Source organism: Ranitomeya imitator, chromosome 3 (assembly GCF_032444005.1).
Source record: "Ranitomeya imitator isolate aRanImi1 chromosome 3, aRanImi1.pri, whole genome shotgun sequence".
NCBI lineage: Eukaryota > Metazoa > Chordata > Amphibia > Anura > Dendrobatidae > Ranitomeya > Ranitomeya imitator.
This window is the reverse complement of record NC_091284.1, coordinates 428,471,665-428,495,486: the sequence shown is the minus strand read 5'-3', so window position 1 is coordinate 428,495,486 and position 23,822 is coordinate 428,471,665. Positions and strand designations below refer to the sequence as shown.

Here is a 23,822-nt window from a genome sequence, read left to right as displayed (position 1 = left end):
CGGGGATAAAACCATACAGTACAGAGGCTCAGTAAAACAATGCAACCATGTAAATGCGAGGATTTCGCAGAACTCTGAGCTTCAGCGTTTTGTTTCCAATCTGTATTAAAGAAAGAAAAAGTGTTTTGTAAATTTTCTCACTAGCCACTGTGGCTATTTTAGACTCGTACTGTTCTTAACTGAAGAATTATCAGAAGTCTCATTATCATCAAAGCCAGGACTAAAATTACAGGTAATACCATTGTACACACTGATAACAGGATCTCCCAGTCACAATGGGCAATGTCACAGCTGACCTTGCTCCCTGCCATTCCCCTCACAATGATCTTTAGATGCTTCAATACTCAGGGTCAGAGTCACTAACGCTGCTAAGGTACATGAGATTTTCAGGAATCAATATAAAGCTAGAACAGCCACAGTGGCCAGTGTGATAGTTGCAAATTTTCCATTGGTTTTAATACAATGATATATATATATATATATATATATATATATATATATATATATATATATATATATATATATATATATATATATATATATATATATATATATATATATATATATATATATATATACACACACATATACACACACACATACATACATACATACATACATACATACATACATACATACATATATATATATATATATATATAATATATCTACTATATAATTGTCTAAGGGTCACTTCCATCTATCTGTCTGTCCCGGATATTAATTGGTCGCGGCCTCTGTCTGTGATGGAAATCCAAGTCACTGATTGGTCTCGCCAGCTGCCTGTCATGGCTGCCGCGACCAATCAGTGACGGCCACAGTCCGATTAGTCCCTCCCTACTCTCCTGCAGTCAGTGCCCGGCGCCCGCTCCATACTCCCGGCAGTCAGTGCCCGGCGCCCGCTCCATACTCCCCTCCAGTCACCGCTCACACAGGGTTAATGCCAGCGGTAACAGACCGCGTTATGCCGCGGGTAACTCACTCCGTTACAGCCGCTATTAAACCTGTGTGACCAAGTTTTTACTATTGATGCTGCCTATGCAGCATCAATAGTAAAAAGATCTAATGTTAAAAATAATAAAAAAAAACAAAAAACCTGCTATTCTCACCCTCTGTAGTCCGACGATGCGCTCGCGCCTGCCGCCAGCTTCCAGTCCCAGAGATGGATTGCGAAATTACCCAAAAGACTTAGCAGTCTCGCGAGACCGCTAAGTGATCTGGGTAATTTCGCAATGCATCCGGGAATGCAAGATGGCGGCAGCCGCGCATCGCCAGAGGTTCACTGGATCTACGCTGGATCCCGCTGGGTGAGTATACAACTATTTTTTATTTTAATTATTTTTTTTTAACAGGGATATGGTGCCCACACTGCTAAATACAATGTGGGCAGTGTTAGATACCGCGTGGCTGCTATATACTACCTAGCCAGTGTTAGATACTATGTGGGCTGTGTTCTATACTGCGTGGGCTGTGCTATATATTACGTGGCCAGTGTTATATACCGCGTGGGCTGCGTTATATACTACATGGCTGCTATATACTACGTGGGCTGTGCTATATACTACGTGGCCACTGTTAGAAACTATGTGGGCTGTGCTATATATTAGTGGGCGGTGTTATATACTGCGTGGCTGCTATATACTGTACTGCGTGGCTGCTTTATACTGCTATATACTGTGTGGGCTGTGTTATATACTACGTGGGCTGTGTTATTTACTGCGTGGCCTATATTAATGCATCGGTTATTCTACAATATGATGTATGTATATAGCAGCCACATGGTATATACCAAAGGCCACGTAGTACTCCTATATACTACTTGGCCTGTGCTATATACAATGTGGCTGCTATATACATACATACATATTCTAGAATACCTGATGCGTTAGAATCGGGCCACCATCTAGTACTATATAATTGTCTAAGGGTCACTTCCGTCTGTCTGTCTTTCTGTCTGTCACGGATATTCATTGGTCGCGGCCTCTGTCTGTCATGGAAATCCAAGTCGCTGATCGGTCGTGGCAAAACGCCCACGACCATTGCCACGACCAATCAGTGACGGGCATAGTCTGGCAGTGAAATGGCCGCTGCTTTACTGCCCTGCAGTCAGCGCTGAGCGCTCACACAGGGTTAATGCCAGTGTTAACGGACCGCAGTGTAATGCACTCCGTTAACGCAGCTATTAACCCTGTGTGACCAACTTTTTACTATTGATGCTGCACATGCAGCATCAATAGTAAAACGATCTAATGTTACAAATAATAATAATAATAAAAAAAAGGTTATTCTCACCCTCCAACGTCGCCTGCTGTCCTCGGCAGTGCAAGCGGCAGGTTCCGGTGCCAGGATGCTATGCGAGAAGGACCTGCCATGATGTAACGGTCATGTGACCGCGACGTCATCATAGGTCCTGCGCTCATACCAACCCTGGGACCGGAAGCTGCCGCGTGCACCGCATACAGGCGCCAGGACTACAAGGGGCCTTCGGAAGGGGAGTATATGTTTATTTTTTATTTTAAGTCTTTTTTAACCACGCATATAGTGCCCACATTGCTATATACTATGTGGGCTGTGTTACATACTGCGTGGGCTCTGTTATATACATCTCTGTCCTATATACTATGTCGCTGGGCAATATACAACGTGACTGTCAAATTGATTACGTGGCTGTGCAATATACTACGTGCTCTGTGCTATATACTACGAAGCTGTGCAATATACCATGTGGTTGTGTCGGTTCTGTTATATACTACGTCGACTGTGCAATATACTACGTGGCTCTGTTATATACTACGTGACAGTGCAATATACTACGATATACGACGTGGCTATGTTATATACTACGTGGCTCTGCTATATACTATGTGGCTGACCAATATACTACGTGCCTGTGCAGTACACTCCGTGGCTTTGTTATATACTACGTGGCTCTGCTAGATACTACGTACGCTGTGTTACATACTACGTAGCTCTGTTATATAAATCGGTTGTGTTATATACTACATCACTGTGCAATATAGTATGTGCTACATACAACCTACATATTCTAGAATACCCGATACGACACACACATATATTATATATTTTCTTATTTAAAAATAGTAAGTAATTTTCATTTTCTTGTCATACATTCCCTATAAAGGTCTGTTCTGTCACATATAGAGACAGAAGAGGAAGACTACAATGGATTGTTACACGTGGAGCAGTCCTGATTCTTTCTTTTTCACTACCAAGTAAACTAAGAGCAACTATAAAAGTATATGACGAATTTAGATTGTGTGCATTAAGCTTAAATTTTCAATTTTGCTGGTTAAAAGGAAATCCACATCTGATGAGACTTCTCTCACCCTCTTTTGTAAACCAGATAAGGGTAGACTGTTTAGTGATGGTCCCTTTAAAAAAGGTCCAAATCTATGTGCTTCTTATTGATGATGGAGCTTAAATGCTGATATTCTGATTACTAGAACTACTTATTAGCTGCGGCAGGGGGCTACAAGTACAAAACAGCTGGGCACAAATAGTTCTGAAAGAGGCAGCGCCTCCCTGCCCACGCTGTTGCCTTCGCTCGATGTAAGAATACTGGATCTACATGGAGCACGTCAGTGTGCACGGAGATCAAGCTAGTGCCACCATCTCCATCTGTTTAGCAAGAAAAAGTAAGTAATAGCTGGTTTAGAGTGGTCTATTAATTCATTAAAACAGCTGCTTAAAAGAGCTTTTTGAAATGGACTATTACAAAAAAAGGATTTTTTGGTACTTACCGTAAAATCTCTTTCTTGGAGCCCTCATTGGGGGACACAGATAACCATGGGTGTATGCTGCTGCTGCTGCTAGGAGGCTGACACTATGCAAAAAGGAAAAAAGGATAGCCCCTCCCCGGCAGCATACACCCGACAGGCACCAATTACCTCAGTTGGTGAAAAAAGCAGTAGGAGAAGCGACCAGAACTCAGAACATATAAGTAACAACTCAATCAGGGCGCTTAGACCCAAACACGGTACCAGAAAACAAGTAAGGAGGGTCCTGTGTCCCCCAATGAAGGCTCCAAGAAAGAGATTTTACGGTAAGTACCAAAAAATCTCTCTTTACTCTTTATCGCTTCATTGGGGGACACATAACCGTGGGACGTTCAAAAGCAGTCCCAGAAAAGGGTGGGTAGAAAAAGACTAAGAGAAAGGCTTCCATTATAGCTGAACAAATCCAACGAGAGATCGTGGACTTGGACGCCTAAAGACCTTTCCGGCGACCCTCAGAGATGACAGAGAATCGGATTGGCGAAAGCGGGCAGTTCTAGAAAGATAGACCCGAATAGCCCTGACCACGTCCAGTTTGTGAAGAGACTTCTCCAGGGGATGAACGGGGGACGGACAGAATGAGGGAAGAATGAAGTCCTCATTGATGTGGAAAGCGGATACCACCTTGGGAAGGAAAGAAGGGACAGGTCTGAGAACTACCTCGTCCTGATGGAAAATCAGAAACAGAACGGCAGGATTAAGCTGCCAACTCTGAGACCCTCCTTATTGATGTAATAGCAATCAGAAAGGCCACCTTTCAGGAAATAAGGGAAAAGGAAATGTCCTGAAGAGGTTCGAAGGGCGCAGCCTGGAGAGCACCCAGAACCAGGTTGAGATCCCAAGGTTCCAATGGGGACTGGAAAGGAGGGGCAAGATGCGCAACTCCTTGGAGAAAAGTCTTCACCTGAGGGATGGAAGAAAGGTCCTTCTGAAAAAGAATGGACAGAGTGGAGACCTGACCCTTTAGGGCAGGGGTCCCTAACTCCAGTCCTCAAGGCCCACCAACAGGTGATGTTTTCAGGATTTCCTTTGCATTGCACAGGTGATGCAATTATTACCTGGGCAAGACTAAGGAAATCCTGAAAACATGACATGTTGGTGGGCCTTGAGGACTGGAGTTGGGGACCCCTGCTTTAGGGTACTGAGGGATAGTCCCGAGTCGAGACCTGCCTGAAGGAAACCAAGAAAGTCCAGAAGGGAAAAAGACATTGGAAAAACATGGTTTGTCTCGCACCATCGGAAGAATGCCTTCCAGTACCTGTGGTAAATGCGGGAAGAAGTTGGTTTTCTAGCCCTGATCATGGTCTGAATGACCTGGTGGGAAAACCCGGACTCCCTTAGGACCGCGGCTTCAACAGCCATGCCGTTAAACTCAGAGACTGAGAACTCTGGTGTAAGGAAAAAAAAGGGATTAGATGCGGATCTGGGATAGATCCAGATCTGCCTCCTACAGACACCAAGCACAAACTGAGGTACTTGGTGCCTGTCGGTGGGTGTATACTGCCGTGGAGGAGCTATCCTTTTTTCCTTTTTTGCATAGTGTCAGCCTCCTAGCAGCAGCAGCATACACCCACGGTTATCTGTGTCCCCTATGAAGAGATAAAGAAAGTAGGATTACAAGTCTTGGATATTAACCCATTTGGAGGCAGCTGATGCTGGCTATATTAAATGTCCGGCATAACGACCGTAGCTGTTAACCATTCAAATACCATTGTCAGTCTAACAGCAGCATTTAAATGACGACTCGGCAAGTCCCCAACGATGCGATTGCAGGGTACCCATGGTACACTTTGATAGTTTACGCTTACTGAAGGCCCCGGTCACTGCCATTTTGGTCCTCTGAAACTCAACTTTACACTGAGCTACAAAGGAGACCGAGATTTTCACTATATACTGCAATTCGGTAGTATTGCGGTACATAATATAAGTGATCTGATGATCTCATGTTCAAGTCCATTAAGGTGACTTCAATATAAAAGTAAGCATCCAAATAAATTAACCTGATTGATAAAAAAAAAGCCAGAATTGCGTTATTTCACTCTACCACCAACTCCTAAAAATATACAATAAAAAGCGATTAAAACGTCATATGTACCTCAAATGTGTTACAATTGAAAACGTCAACTTGCAGCACAAAAAACAAGCCCTCATGCAAGGAAAAGTAAAAAATACTAAGGTCTTGGAAAATGGAAACCCAAGCCAAATTCATTCTTCTTAAACAAACTTCTGAAACTTATTTTTACTATAAAAATATTTTAAAATTTTTAAATTCGGTACTGTTGTGAACATACTGAGCTGGAGAATCATGTTTCCAAGTCACTACTTCCGAATAATCGACCTCCGTAAAAACAAACTCCAAAAATCCTTGTCGAAATTGAATATTTTTCACCATACTTGAAATTTTTTGTTAGCATTATTCAGTACATTGACAGTAAAATGAATGGAGTCATTCAAAAGTGCAACTGGTCCCGCAAAAAAAAGAAAAACAAGTCTTTATGGCTATGTCGGAGGAAAAAACAAAGTTATCATTTTTGGAAGAAGAGTAAAACACGAAAGGGCAAAAAGAAATAATTGCTTGGTCCTAAAAAAATAAATAAAGCTTTCTCTGTTTTAGAAAATTATTTCCTTTTCCTACATTTTCTAATTTCTCAGCAGAATATGGAGCCTTGTACAGTTTTGTGCTGCAGAGGAATGCATATAAATATTTAGTCAATCTCTGATTTTGGGATGCGCACCACCAGAGTGGCACCGACTACTTGCCGTATGCACGCACACATCATGATCTATAATGGGCAGGAAAAAAATCTCTATTTCACAGTCATTTTGAGCCTACTACACTTTCAAAAGGAGAACTGCTATATTACTGAGCTTATTTGCTTCAGTATATGTGAAGCCATTTCCCAATAAACCTCCTTTTCCTATTCTTTTCGACCCTTAATATTATGCACAATGATTTTATAAAAATATAGAAAAAACACCAGCTCACCCTTTCTGTTCTGAATAGTGAGGAAGCAAGAGGCCATGCCACCGTTCTGCGTTTGTAGATGCGAGTTCAAGAAAAAAAAAAAAAAGTCCAGCTTCAAGATGCAGTTGGAGATAAAAATTGTGTTAACTAGTGATGAGCGAGTATACTCGTTGCTCGGGTGGTCTCCGAGTATTTTTTAGTGCTCGGACATCTAGTTTTCATAGCCTCAGCTGCATGGTTTACAGCTGCTAGACAGCTTGATTACATGCGGGGATTTCCTAATAAACAGGCAACACCCACATGTACTCGGGCTGTCTAGCAGCTGTAAATCATGCAGCAGCGTCAACAAAAACGAAATCTCCAAGCACTAACAAATACTCGGAGTCCACCTGAGCGTGCTCTGGGAAAACCACGATTTTATCTCCAATTGGATCTGAAAGCTTGAGATTTTTTTTGTTTGAACTATTTTTTTTTTTTTCAGGCTTGGATGGTTTTAAAATAAACAGAAGCATACATTCCCTCCAGCGGAGCACAGGCTGCTCTGCAATGGTATCTGCTCCATTCAAAAGCCATAGAACCGCTGCAGCCAGGGACTGGCTGCGCATCATCCGAGAAAGATCCAATGACGCATGTTTCTAGCAACCTGATGGCTACAGCAGCCTTGTGAATTCTGAACAGAGGTGACACCGCTTGCAAAGCCTGTGCAGACCTCCAGATCCAAGGAGGGTGCAGAAAGGACACTATACCTGAAAAATAATTTAAAAAACAGAGATGTCGTGTAAAGCGAACGGACAGCGGGAACGCCTCAAACTCAAATGAAACTAGTTCAGACTAAAAGCAGGCAATACGGCTAACATACAGTAACTATGTAGCTATGGTCTCATGGACCAAAACTTTAAATCAGCAGGAAACAAGGAAAATATTAGCGACTCGCATACTATGCTTAACTACACAGGTCATAGAATCTTGCTTTGGAGCATTATAACAAACTGAATGCATCAATTCCTAGAGAATAAAAGGAAAAGGTGTTTATTTAGAAGTTTTACCTGTGTAGCAAGGCTCAGGACTTGTTGGACCAGCTCTTGGGTCTCAGATGGCTTCTTCAAAAACAGTTTAACAATGGCAGTCAGAAGAGTCAGTTGCACCTGAGGGAAACACAAAGTAAAAGCTATTTAATATATTCCTGACCTTACAGAAAATGCTCAGTCACCATCTAAATCTTAATACTGCCCCTGCCTTCCAACTACGTAAATACAGGACACAGGAAAGAGCATAAAACTAAAGGAAAACCCCAATATCCTATATACAACCAAGATCACAAATATGGATAAAAAAGGTCTTAGCTACGTCTTAATAAAGAGATTAAAAGGGAACCGGGTCATGTCCCAAAAAGCCATCTACCGGAAGATATGGGTTAATCTATAGGATAAAAGCATTCCAAAGCCCTGTGTCTGCTACACTGAAAGCCCGGCTGCTGGGAAGAAATGAGCTTTATTCTTCCTGGCAGCCGCTGGCTGGCGCGGCTTCAGTCATTGCTCAGTAAATGGTTAGCAACGGCTGTAACCACAGCTATGCTGTTCATCTGCGTCACTGCTTGCATCCAGCCACCACTGGTGCTGAGAAAAGCTGATCAGTGGGGGGAATAACCCTATAAAAAGGTTTATTGTGGCACAAACATTGTCAAGAGCAATGCCGCAATGTGACCCATGTGGTAGAGGCAGCAGTGTAGCAGGGGCGGTCATACCCACAGGCTCTTGGCAGGCATTACAAGCGCCTGAAGATCAGACACTTCCAGTTACAGCATTGTGGCGTCTCCCTCTGCTAATGGGTGACCATGCCCTGGGAGAACAAAAACGTCCTCGTCATACAGTAGAGCATTCACAATTCTGTTCATTAATAAAGTCGGTGGCTTTCTATATATTCCGGAGTGCCACCTACTAGTTTGGTGTTGTGCCCATAAACATCCTACCTGTGTGCTTTCATCATGGAATCCTTCCAAAAAGCTCTCCAGCAGCTCATCAGCATTATCTATGCGCTCAGCATACTCTCCTACAATCCAGATCATGGCTGCCCGGGCATCAGGCTCATCTAAGGAATCCAAATTCTCACACAAAGTGGCAATGATGCTCTCATACCTGTCACACACGTACAGGGAGACACAGGATTACATCTTCATAGACAGGCAAACCAGCCATACATCTATAAACTCACTACGAGCGCTGACATACTTGTTGGGGTACTTGCGGAAGATGTCTCGGATAACAACGATAGCTTCTTGTACCACATAGTTGACTTTGGTCTGAATGAGGTCGAGGAGGGTGCTTACACAACGTTCTGCAGATTGCTGTAGGGAACATTCGAGAGGTTACTATTTACTCCATTCTTAATGCGCGCAGTAAAACAATGACTTACTTCTACTTTGATGGCACATCTTCCAATGGCACGAACTGCTTTCCTCACAAAATCAACATCCACTTCAGTAGCATATTCTTTCAATTCAGCCAAGACCTGCAGACCGGGAAAATGAAAACCAGGGCTTCATACAATGTGTAATACTGTTAACTCGCAGGTGGTCACTCCAGCTATGACTTGGTCACGTTGGTAGGTATAAATCACCACGAACACATTCATTCTACAAGCACTATCCGCGGACATCATGGAAATTGGTGGGACATGTTCAATCTGTAAGTTCACAAAACTTGTAAAACTTAATATGTCGTTTCCTGCACTGCTTTGGAACGGACTCGGCGTTAGGTCCCATTAAAACGTTTTTTTTCCTGTACGATAGACCGTTTTCCATCAGTGCCGAATGGACCAATTTCTATCAGCCTGATTTTACCATGAGTGTGGCATCTGGTTTTCTTGTATAGAATAAATAAATATATTTCCAAGCTACTCCTACCAATTAAACAGTAAGAAAAAATGATGACATCCGAGTGCCAATTGCTTTTTCACTGACCCATACACATGAATGGGCAAAGTCTGCTCTGCAGTATGTGGCTCAGTGGTTAGCACTTGCTTGGCAGCACTGGGGTCCTGGGATCAAATCCCACCAAGGACAACTGCATGGCATTTAGAATGTTTCCCCATGTGGGGAATTTAGATTGTGAGACCAAAAGGGAACAGTGATGATAAAGTCCACAGAACGCCATTAATAAGCATGGGGCTCTACAGACAATTGTAGAAAATTGATTCTCGAAAAAAAAAAGAAAAATACGGACACATGAACAAACTCACAATGGGTACATATTCCATCAGTGAAAAACACATCTAGAATATGCACATTAGACAAGCACCTCTGAACGGCCCTACTCTGTAAGAACACATATTAGAGCCAGGTTTTATGGCTACCATTTTGCTTACAATTTCTTACTTACATAATAAAGTGATCAGTGAACGTGATCGGATAAGGTGTTATCTGAGCATGCTCGGGTGCTAACTGAGTGACGTCGGCGTGCTGGAACAACATGTTTGAGTCCTCGCCCTTGAATGTTAGACAGCTGCAACATATCCAAAAATGACCCAACAGGCAATCCCTGCATGTGTTGTGGCTGTCGAACAGCTGTGAGACATGCGGCCGTGGGGACTCGAACATATTTTTTCAAGGCACTCTGTTAGCACCCAAGCATGCTCAGATAACACCTTATCTGACCACGTTTGCTCATCACCAATAATAAAGCTAACTGATCAGACACCGATTTGCTCATATAATTTATCTCTAGCAAATCTTGGACTCTAATGGCAGGATTACAGGAAACAGCTCTAACCTGAGCAATGTTGGCCTGAGAGGCGAGTCGGATCATGATATCCAGCTTCTCCAATTTCACATAAATTGGATCATTGTATTTGACAAAGAACACCTTAATTTCTTGCTTCAGGATCTCTGGTCTGATAAAACAAAATTAATTATTAACCTTATACTGCACGTCATTTATCACATGCATAAAAATATATATATTTTATGAGATCTTTTCATGATTGCTAAAATACATCTGTCTCATTTGTCAAAAGCCGTTCCTAGGTTATTCCTCCTAGAAACGTAGTGATCAACATAAAACTGGGTGCTACCAATCCTCGTCAGTGGCGTGCGTTTCTACACTGTTTCCTCTAGGTTCTTGGTGTCTCAAGTTCAAGCAGCAGCCTGTGATAAGTATTCTTCATTACAAAATGGTGAAATATGCAGTGTTAGCGCATACTAGTTATTATCTGGAGATGGCCATCATAACACATACAAGAGATATATATTTTCCTGAAAATGGCTTCTTTTTAGTACAATCATTTTAGTAAAACTGGTAACAATGAAAAGCAGCCAGGCGCCACATGAAATCCGAAATGTAATGCAACTGCTGTTCAACGAGATCAAGTGGCTTGGCTTAGAAAATCAGTCCATTATAACGGACAATGGTGAAAAAGACGACATTTTTCCATAGACACCACTACATACAGTATGTTCATGAAACCAGAGCGGTTGATTTGTCAAAGCTTTTATGCCACTTTTGTAAAAGCTTTGAAAAGTTGCTTTTTTTTGTGCAACTAAATCTGTGACTTATGCAGTTTTCACGCCATTTTGGATGAGCTCTGCTGAAGTGGGAGGAACGGGGAAAGAGGAGAGTAGGATGGGACGTGGTCACATCCACTCATCCGATTCAGGAAAAGTGGTGGCTTTTTTTTTAGGCCAGAAATGCTACTTTAGCCTCTGACCTGAGTAGCATTTCTGGCACTAGGCACGACACTGAAAAGGAACACAAAATTCATTAGGTGACATGTACCTCTTAATGAATTTGGCATCTCATCTACTCCATCAAGTCTGGCCGAGCGAGAGCGTCGCATGTATTATCAGGGCTGTGGAGTCGGAGTCTGAGTTGGAGCCCATTTTGGTGGAGTCGGTGTCATGGAAATTGAGGAGTTGGAGGTTTGGCAGGGCTGTGGAGTCGGAGCCCATTTTGTTGGAGTCGGAGTCATGGAAATTGAGGAGTAGGAGTCGGAGGTTTGGCTTACCGACTCCACCGCCCTGTGTACTATGCCAGTCTTGATGAATTGGACCCAATGAGTTCACAGCAATTTTTGTAGACAATACAATCACTTGCGTTCTGTCAATCTTACCTTTTTTGGACAATGAGGTTGATATTTCTTAATGCCACGTACTGGACTTCAGGCTCCCCAGAAAGCAGGGTAACCAGAGGAGGTGCCAGCTTCTTCAGAAGCATAGTGTAGTAATCGGAGTCCTTAGGTAGCAGTTCTAGGAACTTCATCAAGACCTTAACAGCGGACAGAACTACGGCAGAGTTGGCATGTGACAGGCGAGGAGTGACACGTTCACAGATGCTGGATGAAAGAACAGCTGGTTCAATACAAGAAACTTGAGATGACGAGACATGCTAGCTAAGAGAGTAGGCCAACACACTGCTCACCTCTGTGCCTCTCGCTCATCCTTGGGATTGTAGTTGGACAGACAGTCCAAAATGAAGATTTGGCCCCATTCTGTGCATTCGTTCAGCGCAGTCAGCAGTTTATTGATGTTTTGTGGGTTCAGGTCCAGCAGGTTACTATTCGGATGGGACTCGCTGATTTCAGACAGCGCAGCCACGGCATTGGCAACCACCTGGATAGTGAAAGGAGGGTATATGTATAGAAAGATATACGAGAGCTAAGCGGCATATTATACAAACCCACACCGGAATGTAAGAGTGTATCGCAGGAGCGTATGTAAGACATCACTTTACAACTTTAGGTCCCTTGACAGATTGCGCAGGTAAAGAATAGTGATGAGTGAGTATAGTCGTTGCTCGGGTTTTCCGGAGCACGCTCGTGTGACCTCAGAGTATTTGTTAGTGCTCGGAGATTTAGTTTTCATCACGGCAGCTGGATGATTTACAGCTACTAGCCAGGCTGAGTACATGTGGGGGTTGCCTGGTTGCTAGGGAATCCCCACATGTAATCAAGCTGTCTAATAGCTGTAAATCATTCAGCTGCGGCGATGAAAACTAAATCTTTGAGCAGTCACAAATACTCGGAGGTCACTCGAGCGTGCTCAGGAAAACCCGAGCAACAAGTATACTCGCTCATCACTAGTAACGAACAATTTTATTACGGGTTTTTTGTTTTTTTTCAGATTTCTACGACTCACTCAGGATACTGCGAGGCTATAGGCAGTCTAGGATTTCCAGATGGGATGAAATGTCTTATTTGAAGACAAAAGTCCCATATATCCAATTCCGTCCGTTACACCATATTCCATAAGGAAGTGAACAGAAATGCACAATTTCTACATAATATCATAAAATCATCTTTTATTAAATAATTTTAAGATAAAAAAAACAATATAAAACAACCAATAAACCTCAAATGTGAGGGACACAACAAGCTACCAGTCTCTTAATCCACACCGCTGAATATACTGTATAATCAAAGTAGTTGGGAGTTACTGACAACCTTTAGCCAAGAGTCAGTTAATGGTAACCACCATACTTCTTCTAAAGGGATACTGAAAACATCCACAGTTGTGGACGAAACGCGCGTCGGGGAGGAGGGACACGGCACTTGCCTCACACAGTGTAAGTATAATGGATATCTTTTTGACACCATATTTGTAGCTGAAGTCAGAATTGTTATCTGGTACTTTGAGCTGTTATTGTACATCCATATGGGGCATGAGAAATCTGTAATATTGTCTGACCATGTATCCAACTGTGGATGTTTTCAGTATACGATTAACTGACTCTTGGCTCAGTGGTTGTCAGTAACTCCCAACTACTTTGATTATATATTTAGCGGTGTCGATAAAGAGACTGGTAGCTTATTGTGTCCCTCACATCTGAGGTTTATTGGTTGTTAGTTTTATATTGGTTTTTTTTATCTTAAAATTATTTAACCCCTTAGTGACGGAGCCAAATTTTTAAAATCTGACCAGTGTCACTTTATGTGGTAATAACTCTGCAACGCTTCAACAAATCCCAGTGATTTTGAGACTGTTTTTTCGTGACACATTATACTTTATGATAATGGTAAATTTAGGTCAATATGTTTTGTGTTTATATATAAAAATATCAAAAATTTGAGAAAAATGTTAAAAAATTTGCAATTTTCTAAAATTTGAATGATTATCCCTTTAATCCAGATGGTCATACCACAGCAAACCAATAATAAATAATACTTCCTACCTGTCGGCTTTACATCAGCACCATTTGTAAAATGTTATTTTACTTTGTTAGCATTTTAGGAGGTTTAAAAATGTAGCAGAAATTTTTCATTTTTTCAAGGAAATTCACAAAATTTATTTTTTTTAGGAACTTATCCATGTTTGAAGTGACTTTAGGGGTCTCATATATTGGGAAACCCCCAAACGTGATACCATTTTAAAAACAGCACCCCTGACATATTGAAAACTCCTGTCAGGTAGTTTATTAACCCTTCAAGTGCATTACAGGAATTAATGCAAAGTGGCATGACAGAAATGAAAATGTGTATTTTTACCACCTAAATGTCTCTAACTTCTGAACAGATTACTAAAGCCGTCAGACTATAAGGCCGCTATTTGGTCGTGAATTGCCATTGCAAATATCAGGACCACACAATCATGATCTGAGGGCACCAATTTGGATAAAGACGAAGCCCCCACACTGTTAACTATTTATAGTGATGTAGTCACTATTAACAGCAGCATCTAAGGGGTTAAACAGATTTGGGCGGTGCAAACACTAATCGTGGCTGATGCAGAAAGTTGTCAGCTATAGTGTACAGTGGACAGCTGCTGGATTGTCACCTGTATGGGGAGGCTATTCTCTTATATCTCAGGTCAGTTAAAAGACGTATTGGCGGTCATTAAGGGGTTAATAAAAGATGATTTTATGATGTTATGTAGAAATTGTGCAGTTCTGTTCACTTCCTTATGGAATATGGTGTAACGGATGGAATTAGATGTTATGAATAGCACTTTATCATTATTGGATCGTTTTTGCTGATATAGTAGAGCTTCCTATAGCCGACCGGTCCTACTGTATTGTCACGCCTTTTGTACGGCGATTACTATATGTGGATATTAATGATTTTGGAAAAGTAATGTAGAAGACATTTAGTACTAGCAAAGAGAGTAGCATTTAATTAACAAAAAAAGAACACTTCGTAGGATGTCTTCTACACTCAAGTGTCTGCCATTGATAGATCAGTAGTCAAAACCCAGATATGGCTATCTCATAAGGCAGGATTTCGGGAAGTGTCTGAAGGATAGCAATGTGTATATCTCCCGCCTTCACAGTGTGATAAATGAAGAGACACATTGGTCTAGCACAGCGGCCGCGGCTTCATGCTAATAAACTCAATTACATGCATCTCCCATATCTCCGAGCTTTATACATATTTGTCTGAAATATCATCCTTTCATTTCTACCCTTATGTCTGGAGTATCAACCGCCATGTGAAATTAGGTCTTTTTGGACTTACTAGGGAATATGTGTGAATCTCCAACATCAGATTCCCTTTCACCCGAGTTGTAATATCTAACCTTTGTGCCCACCAGTCATCAGAAACATCACTTGCCACATACAGATGTGTCCTTCCTTACCTTTCCACATGAGCCAACATACTTCGATGCGTGTTACAAGGATGACCAAGCTTTGTTTTTTTTTTTTAATGAAAACCGCTCACCTTTTGTGATACTCTGGCATGAGAGGTCTATGGTAAATGAGTCTGTGTGGCCACCCAGTGGTTGTAATATGAATTGCAGCCCCACATGAAACCAATGATGGACACATATGTAGGAATATTTTTCTATTGCTTTACTGGACAAAGGTGATGCAAGAGGCAGTACTACTAAAATGTAGTGTATTTAGAAAAACTTACAGTTTATTTTGGACATCCAAAACCTATTACCAAAAAAAAAATAAAAATTTGGGAGCCAAATTCAGCAAGGGAAAAATTAAAGAGAGGGAGTCCTGTTGGGCAGTGTACAAGATGAGCTGCTGCATGCCCTATAGTAAAAGCACACGTAACATATGGGGCATGGTTGGATTTGTCGAGCTTAAAGAAACCCTCCAACCTTGGACTGAAAAGTGAGAATACACTAATGTATAGGCACACTACATGGTGTGGTGAGTCTGCCCCCCATGCCTCCTCTGCTCAGATGGGTGGTTCTTACCTCCCACTTCAAAGATGGCAGCTTTGGTGGCATGAGAAGTGCAGGTGTAAATCTGAACTACACTATTCCTATCCTACAGCTCAGAATTTTTTTTTAATGAAATGAATAACCATTAGAACCTCCAAATTCACGGGTAAATGTGGACCATGAAAAACACAGAACAACTGTCCACCAATCTGCAGTCAAAAAATGAAAAAAAGTGTGCGCCATTTTACAGAATCTGGACTAAAGTGTTGGGCGCTATTCACACATTACATGCTTTATGAGTTCAAGCGCAAGTATAACATCATGGTAAGTATTACACATTTTTCATGGTGTAATTAAAAGCAAATCTGGCAGTTTAACCCTCCGGCTCCAGCAATGAAAAAAGAGAATTACACTTACCGGTAATTCGGTTTCCAGGTAGTCCCTCAGGACAGCACCCTGGAGGACGTCCTTCCTTGACCTATAGCGGGACAGGATCATAGAGAGGTTAAAAGGACCCTCCCACCTCCACCTTCCAGTGTTGTTTCAAAGTACCACCGAAGGATGGAAATAAATGGTCTATACATGCCCTTACAAACACGTGTGTAGTAAACCCTTTAACGCCTCCATCTTAATTTCGAGCCATGGTGACCCAAAGGATGAACGATCTGCCGGAAGATTAATCCCGTGCAAGCCTAAAAAGAGAAACATAAGGGAGGGAACTATGGGTGCTGTCCTGAGGGACTACCTGGAAACCGAATTACCGGTAAGTGTAATTCCCTTTCTCCATTACGTCCCTCAGGCCAGCACCCTGGAGAATACCAAAGCAACTCTCCCAGGGTGGGTACAGAAGCCAGGAATCAAAGTCCAAGGCAAAAACCGGACTAGATGATAAATAAATGATCTGAAAGATCAGAAAAACCATAGATATCTAAAGAGATCCGCAAAGAGAATCACCGTAGTGTCTGATATACATCTACTGTATAATGGCCAATTTCAGTATGAAATGTGGTAAACGAAATAAGCATCAGAAGTAGAGAGTGAAATACACCCATTGTACTCCAATACCAATAATGAACCACAGCAAGTTATTTATTGTGATAGATACTTATAGACATCGCAGCCCCAGAATAGGGTTAGAGAACTTTATTGCCCAGCAAAATATGGTGAAAGTCCCAGCCACCACCCAAAGAGGACTGTACCACCGACCAATAATAAGCTGCATGTGCTTATAACAGGACTGTTCCTTCATCGGTCCTTCTGGGCTCAGGTTAAACCTTGGTTACAGACCAGCTTACCATACTACAAGGAGACCTGCAGGACAGAGGCCCTGGACTGCGGGAAGATCAAACCAATAACAGTTAGTACATGGATAATGGCAGAGCATTGGGATGTACGCACATTACTCATCCAGGAGATCACGTCTATTCCAAATCCTTAGATGTCTAACCCCAAGTAAGGGTTATATATTGTTGAAACTAAGGAATACACCATCCGGCAGGTAATATCTCCTGCCATTACCAACGTCGGGCTTCTCATTAGAAGCGCTGAAAGTGAAACGTGGATCATTACTCCTGTTTTACTGATGTTAGACACAGGGAGTCTGGACTCTGAATCGATGACGGTGGTGGTGGTGGTGCTAGTAAAATCTTCCGACACTTGAAATTATTCAAAACTGCATTTATACGAGTCATTGGTCCAGACATTATAAGTATGTCAACTTATTTGTCCATATCTGCATATACGCACATACGTATCCCAAGAGGCAATCTTCTCAGGGATCTTTATACACTCAGACTGCCATTGTGGGAGTAACCATAATCCATGGCTAGAGAAAAGTAGGTTTCTTCCTCATCACAGAGGGAGATTATCTACTGTGAGGCAGTGAGACTATGGGGTCTTAACTGTAAGAGCCCTGGATACAGTTTCATTTATCTTAGGAGCCGTGAGTATGGGATCCTCTGCCACACGACACAGTGCTGCTGCTTCACCACAAGGTACAGAAGGCCGTGCTGATGTCCCTGGTAAACATAACGCAACAGACTTTTGGGACAAGAATCTGTCCGATTGCCAAATGTGGAGTTTGGGAAGGATTAATAATAACAACAATAATAAACTTTATTTATACAGTGTCAATATATATCGCAGTGCTTTACAGTTTGACAGTTTCAAACACAGTCATAAGTAACAACCACATAATAATTAAAGCAAAATAAAACGACCCTGCTCGTGAAAGCTGACAATCTACAATGAGGCAGGGAAGATACAAAGTACAGGTGTGTATCAACAATATTTTATTTACAATGATGGCCAGCCATCTTCAGGGGGTGGGGGATAGATGGAGATAGTGAATGGGCTACACACACAAACATAAAATGACTGATTAGGGAACGTGATAGGCCGCTCTGAACAAATGTGTCTTAAGGGAGCGCCTAAAACTATGCAAATTGTAGATGGTCCTAATATCTTAGGGCAAAGCATTCTGAGGCGGAAGGAATCCTTACTTCCAACTCGTGGGATCTTCCACTCCCAGGACAGAAGTATGTCCTTCTATAGGATTATAGGATGTACCAAAATGACTTATGTCATCTTATAAAGCTAATTATGTAATAGACTTGCCTTTAGCACTCAAGGTAGAACCTACCTGAGAGATCTGTTCCAAACAGAAGAAATGCAAATTTTACTAAGCCAATTCAAGCATATCTGTTTGCTTGACTAAGCCCTGTTGTAAAGAAAGAAGTAACAGAAGCTGGATCTGGGTCCGAAAACACATATCCGGAGTTGAGGCCCAAGACACTAATGTGAAGTTGTAGGCCGAAGATACAATGTGCGGCCACACAACAAGGCACCAGACAAAAGGTCTGACCCATTGGCTCACAGCCAGAGGCGAAAAAGGAACCAAGTCCGGCACACTAATGATACCCCCTGGTCTGCAAAGGGCACCGAAACCCTATGATGCAAAATGATGCATAGGAACTATGAGGCAATGAAGCAATATGATGCACAAAGTTACTAAGAAGTGCTATGATGCATATAGCAACTATGGAGAAATATGATGCACAAAGGCAACTTGAAGCACTATGATGCATATAGGAACAAAGAAGCAATATGATGCATGTAGAAACCATGAAGCAATCTGCTGAAAAATAATGCACAAAGGTAATATGAAGCGCTATGATGCATATAGGAACCATGAAGCACAAAGGCAATCGGAAGCACTATGATGCATATAGGAACAGTGATGCAAAATGATGCACAGAGTCACTGAAGCGTAATGATTCACATAGGAACCATGAAGCAATATGATGCAATATGATGCAGAAAGGCAATATGAAGCACTATGATGCATATAGGAACAGTGATGCAAAATGATGCAGAGTCACTATGAAGCGCTATGATGCACATAGGAACCATGAAGCAATATGATGCAATATGATACATGAAGTAACTATGAAGCGCTATGATGCATATAGGAGCAATGAAGCACCATGATGCATATAGGAACCATGAAGCAATATGATGCAATATGATGCATGAAGTAACTATGAAGTGCTATGATGCATATAGGAACAATGAAGAAATACGATGTAATATGATACATGAAGTGACTATGAAACAGTATGATGCCGTATGATGTCACAGAGGCACTCAATATGATGCATAGATGTGCTATGATGCAGAATCATGCACAGAGGCACTCAATATGATGCATAGAGGCACTATGATGCAGTACTATGCACGGAGGCACTCAATATAATGCATAGAGGCACTATGATGCAGTATTATGCACGGAGGCACTCAATATGATGCATAGAAGCAGTATTATGCACAGAGGCACTCAATATAATGCATAGAGGCACTATGATGCAGTATTATGCACAGAGGCACTCAATATGATGCATAGAGGCACTATGATGCAGTATTATGCACAGAGGCACTCAATATAATGCATAGAGGCACTATTATGCAGTATTATGCACGGAGGCACTCAATATGATGCATAGAGGGCACTATGATGCAGTATTATGCACGGAGGCACTCAATATGATGCATAGAGGCACTATGATGCAGTATTATGCACAGAGGCACTCAATATAATGCATAGAGGCACTATTATGCAGTATTATGCACGGAGGCACTCAATATGATGCATAGAGGGCACTATGATGCAGTATTATGCACGGAGGCACTCAATATGATGCATAGAGGCACTATTATGCAGTATTATGCATGGAGGCACTCAATATGATGCATAGAGGGCACTATGATGCAGTATTATGCACGGAGGCACTCAATACGATGCATAGAAGCAGTATGACTAGGCCATGCCTGAAGGTGCCTAACAAGAGACCAGACTTACACTTTTAAGCAAAAGAGCAATCTATCAGAGTTCCAGATAAATCTCCACTCTGAACAGTACATCTCATTTGTCAGACTGACTCCACCCGAAGGAGCTAATTAATGAGCAGCAGCTGGAGGGCAATCTTCATGGAGACAATGTGCCAATTTAACACCCTGTGTCCTCCTATGGATGGAGTAGTTAAGTTGCAAAGAAAAGTGAAACGCTTGCTTATTGAACCAGAAAATGGAAAGCATGCTTCCAAAAAGTCACTCTGAAGCCCAATCATAAGGCTCTGTGCAGACAAGACCTGCAACAAACTGAAGTCCAGTCATGAGATGTAGCCTGGACGTATGGCCTCACCACAGCCTAGAGGTCCAAGGCCTAGTTCCAGGTACAGCTTTGGCACCAAGGCCTGAGACTAGAGTCAGCCCAGAGGCCCCGGCCATCAATGCAACATTAAACCATGCACTCACCTGTGCTGGCTCCATACCTGCTAGAAGACAGGGGGAGCTGGTAACGCCGAGAGCCTACCGTGGAAGGAAGCGGCGTCCCGTCAGAAATGCTGCATTACTGCCTGTGCCCCCTTCCGTGTTCCATCGTGGAACGCACGCCGATCCTAAGTGCCGGCGCTCCTCTCTGACGTCGGTCACTGGAAGCGCAATGGCCTTCTCCACCACATGACTTTCGGAAGTAGCGGTGTTTTGCTGGTCAGCGTCCGAGCCGAGAGCCCCCCACTGGGAGGAGGCGGCTCTACCCAGGAGCCCGTCCGCTCGACTGGTCTCTGGGGCTGAGGGACTCCCCACCGGGGAGTTTCCACCCTGGGCTACTTGACAGGGGGAAGGATTGGACCTGCCGCACGATCCCCCTAAGCCCATTACACAGGCTGTTGGCTGAGGAACCTCTCAAAGAGGAGTCAGCCATGGTCCGTCTGACCAGGAAAAGGGAAGGCTGAGACCCCTGAACTCTGAGTCCATCTGGTACAGCACTGATAGCTGAGGGACCTCTACCCAGTGAGGTGTCAGCCACGGACCACTTGACAGGGGGAAGAGAATCCACAGGCTATCTTCGCTCTAGGAGCAACCTCTCATACAACCGTCCCTGTAGGGACAGGAAAAACACTGGAGGGTGGAGGTGGGAGGGTCCTTTTAACCTCTCTATGATCCTGTCCCGCTATAGGTCAAGGAAGGACGTCCTCCAGGGTGCTGGCCTGAGGGACGTAATGGAAAAAAATGTGTGTTTTGAAGTTGTGTCTGCAAGTGCATTGGGGCAATACGATGCACTTCTAGCCTCTCAGCCTCATGTCCATACTTCACTGGCTGATTGACAGGCCATTTACGGCGGTACATGTCCACTGACCCATCAATCAGCCTAGGTAAGGTGCTGCCAAGTAAGAAATACAGCAGGAGGCGGAGAAGCTAGAAGTGCATCGTTACACCCCAGTGCACTTTCCTTCCATGTAGAACTTTAAAATATATGGCTGCTGGAGCAGTGTTTGAGGGTCAAACAATGGTTTACTTTATAAAGGTGTACACAATGATATTCATGGAGTGCAGGGGTGAGGGGTGGTGGCGAGTTTCTGCTGTTGCAGGAGAACTTGCAGCAGAATGTCTGGGTCTGCAAGTGCTATGAGCAGCAACAGTCATCTCATCCCTCAGAAATGGGAAAATTTGTCTTCACTGAATACAGATTTTAAGAGAGTTGGTGCAAATCGATTTGCAGGACCCAGGCATGAGACCAGGTCAGTAATGTGTGGCCACCAGATGAGAGCCCCGACCACCACCTCTTGGCATACAGGGCTCATCAATGCAGCATGATGTACACGTCATGCCAGGTCCACTAATAAGAAGAGCGGAGGATCACAGGAGATTAGAGGTGGTTCTCCGGGCTCCCATCTGACGGCTATAGATCACAGTCAGCTGATAAAATGGATCTTACAAACCAGTTTGTAACAACTCTAGATTTTACCCATGAAGTGAGAGTAAAAGAATCAATCCTGGAGGGAAAAAAGCTAATTTGTTACATATCTTGTTTTTATGTGTATTATTGATTTATGAAAAAGTTGGCAGCGACCGTCACCTAACTGTGTGCCGCTGGCATTACACACTGGAGGTGCAGACGGGCAGACTGCTGGCATCAAGCACGTGGAAAGAGCGAAGCTCGAGCAGATAGCGCAGGAGGAATAAGAGCAGGGACATCAGGCTGCTTCATTACTGTCACAGGGTAATTGGGAAATTAACTGAGTGTGGAGCGCAGCTAATGAGGTGTAATATGCTTCTGATTAATAGGAATCTTCCACTTACCAACCTATTAAAACATTATCAAAAACAACTGCGGGCATGGGAACGCCAATCAGGGTGCAAACCAGCATGAATAGAAATGACGGGTCAGGAAAGTCGCATACAGAAAATCGGGGGCTAAGGCAGGCATCTATGGTGACACACGGGTTAATTTCAGAGCTGACCAGTATGCGCTAGCTACATCACAGCACCGCAGCAAAACAAGCTCTTCTGCTTGCAAGAGTTGTCAGCTTGCATCAAATCACTGGTCACCAAACAGTGCACACATTCATGGAGACATCTCCTCAGCACAGCACATGCTTGGTGGACAATGTTAAACTTTCCCTAATGAAATAAATGGAGGGAAATCTGATATAATGCACAATCTGCTACTTAAATGGGGAGATCTGAATCCCCAAATGTTTCTACTGTGGTGCTACATCACACATTGCAGCCCAAAATCTATGTCAACAGATTGGCATAGTTAATGTGTATTTACGGTAGCTGATAAGCTGGTAAGATCAGCCCCTCCATCCAACCATACACCCATCAACACCTTTATACCTTCAGTTGCTACATTCCCAATAAATTAGGGTTTTATTCATATGCAAATCAGGCATTAAGTGCTCTGGGCACAGTAGTGCACCTAAAAAGTTTTTGCAATCCTTTTTCTATGTCGAGCACCAGCCTCTTTAGCTTTAATGATAGCTCAGATGTCAGGCAACAAAATCAGACATTGAGCCATCAATCAAGCTAAAAAGGCAGGTACTGGGGAGGCAGAGGCTAATTAGGTGCTCTGGCACAACTAGAGCACTTATTGTCTCATTCACATATGTATGAAAATGATCATTTCCTTTGAAAGCAGCAACAGATTTAAATGTAAATGCATTGAAACCTTTACATCTTCTAAGACCTGCATGGTCATACATGCGGTTTTGGAAGGGTGATCTTACTGACCGCTTTCCTTTAAAGGGTACTTGTCAAGTGATTCCTTCTGGTTAAACTGCGGGCAGCATGAATCACAGCATATTATATATCTTTGAAGATCCAGCCCAAGGAGCATAGCAGGAGAACAGACTAGTCCGGCTCCACCTAGCACCGGGATACCGGGGCACTCCCCTATTTTTATTATTTTTATAAAGTAAAAGCAGCATTTATAAGCTAAACTGATACAGTAATCCTTTGTAAGAAGATATTCGGCATTTTGACTAACTGAATATAGTTACAAAGAATAAACAAAAATTTTATAAGAAAAATAAAGATTTTTTTTTTTGTAGTTTGTGTCAACCAAATTGTAAAAAAAAAAAAGAAAGAGAAAAGGAGTAGAACCAGTGTTCATTCTTCTGCT

The 23,822-nt window shown here is 42.6% G+C and overlaps 1 protein-coding gene across 3 annotated transcripts in view; it reads right to left on the bottom strand.

Moving 5' to 3' along the window:
- AP2B1 (adaptor related protein complex 2 subunit beta 1) overlaps nt 1-23,822 on the bottom strand; it is a 153,656-nt gene that overhangs the window by 63,437 nt on the left and 66,397 nt on the right. For all 3 annotated transcript variants that reach the window (XM_069757262.1, XM_069757264.1, XM_069757265.1), the window contains 7 exons: nt 12,171-12,361; nt 11,863-12,084; nt 10,527-10,647; nt 9,172-9,267; nt 8,988-9,103; nt 8,729-8,894; nt 7,806-7,904 (listed from right to left, as the gene is read on the bottom strand). In XM_069757262.1, the coding sequence (XP_069613363.1) occupies nt 7,806-7,904; nt 8,729-8,894; nt 8,988-9,103; nt 9,172-9,267; nt 10,527-10,647; nt 11,863-12,084; nt 12,171-12,361 (1,011 nt within the window). The remainder of the gene's footprint in view (nt 1-7,805; nt 7,905-8,728; nt 8,895-8,987; nt 9,104-9,171; nt 9,268-10,526; nt 10,648-11,862; nt 12,085-12,170; nt 12,362-23,822) is intronic.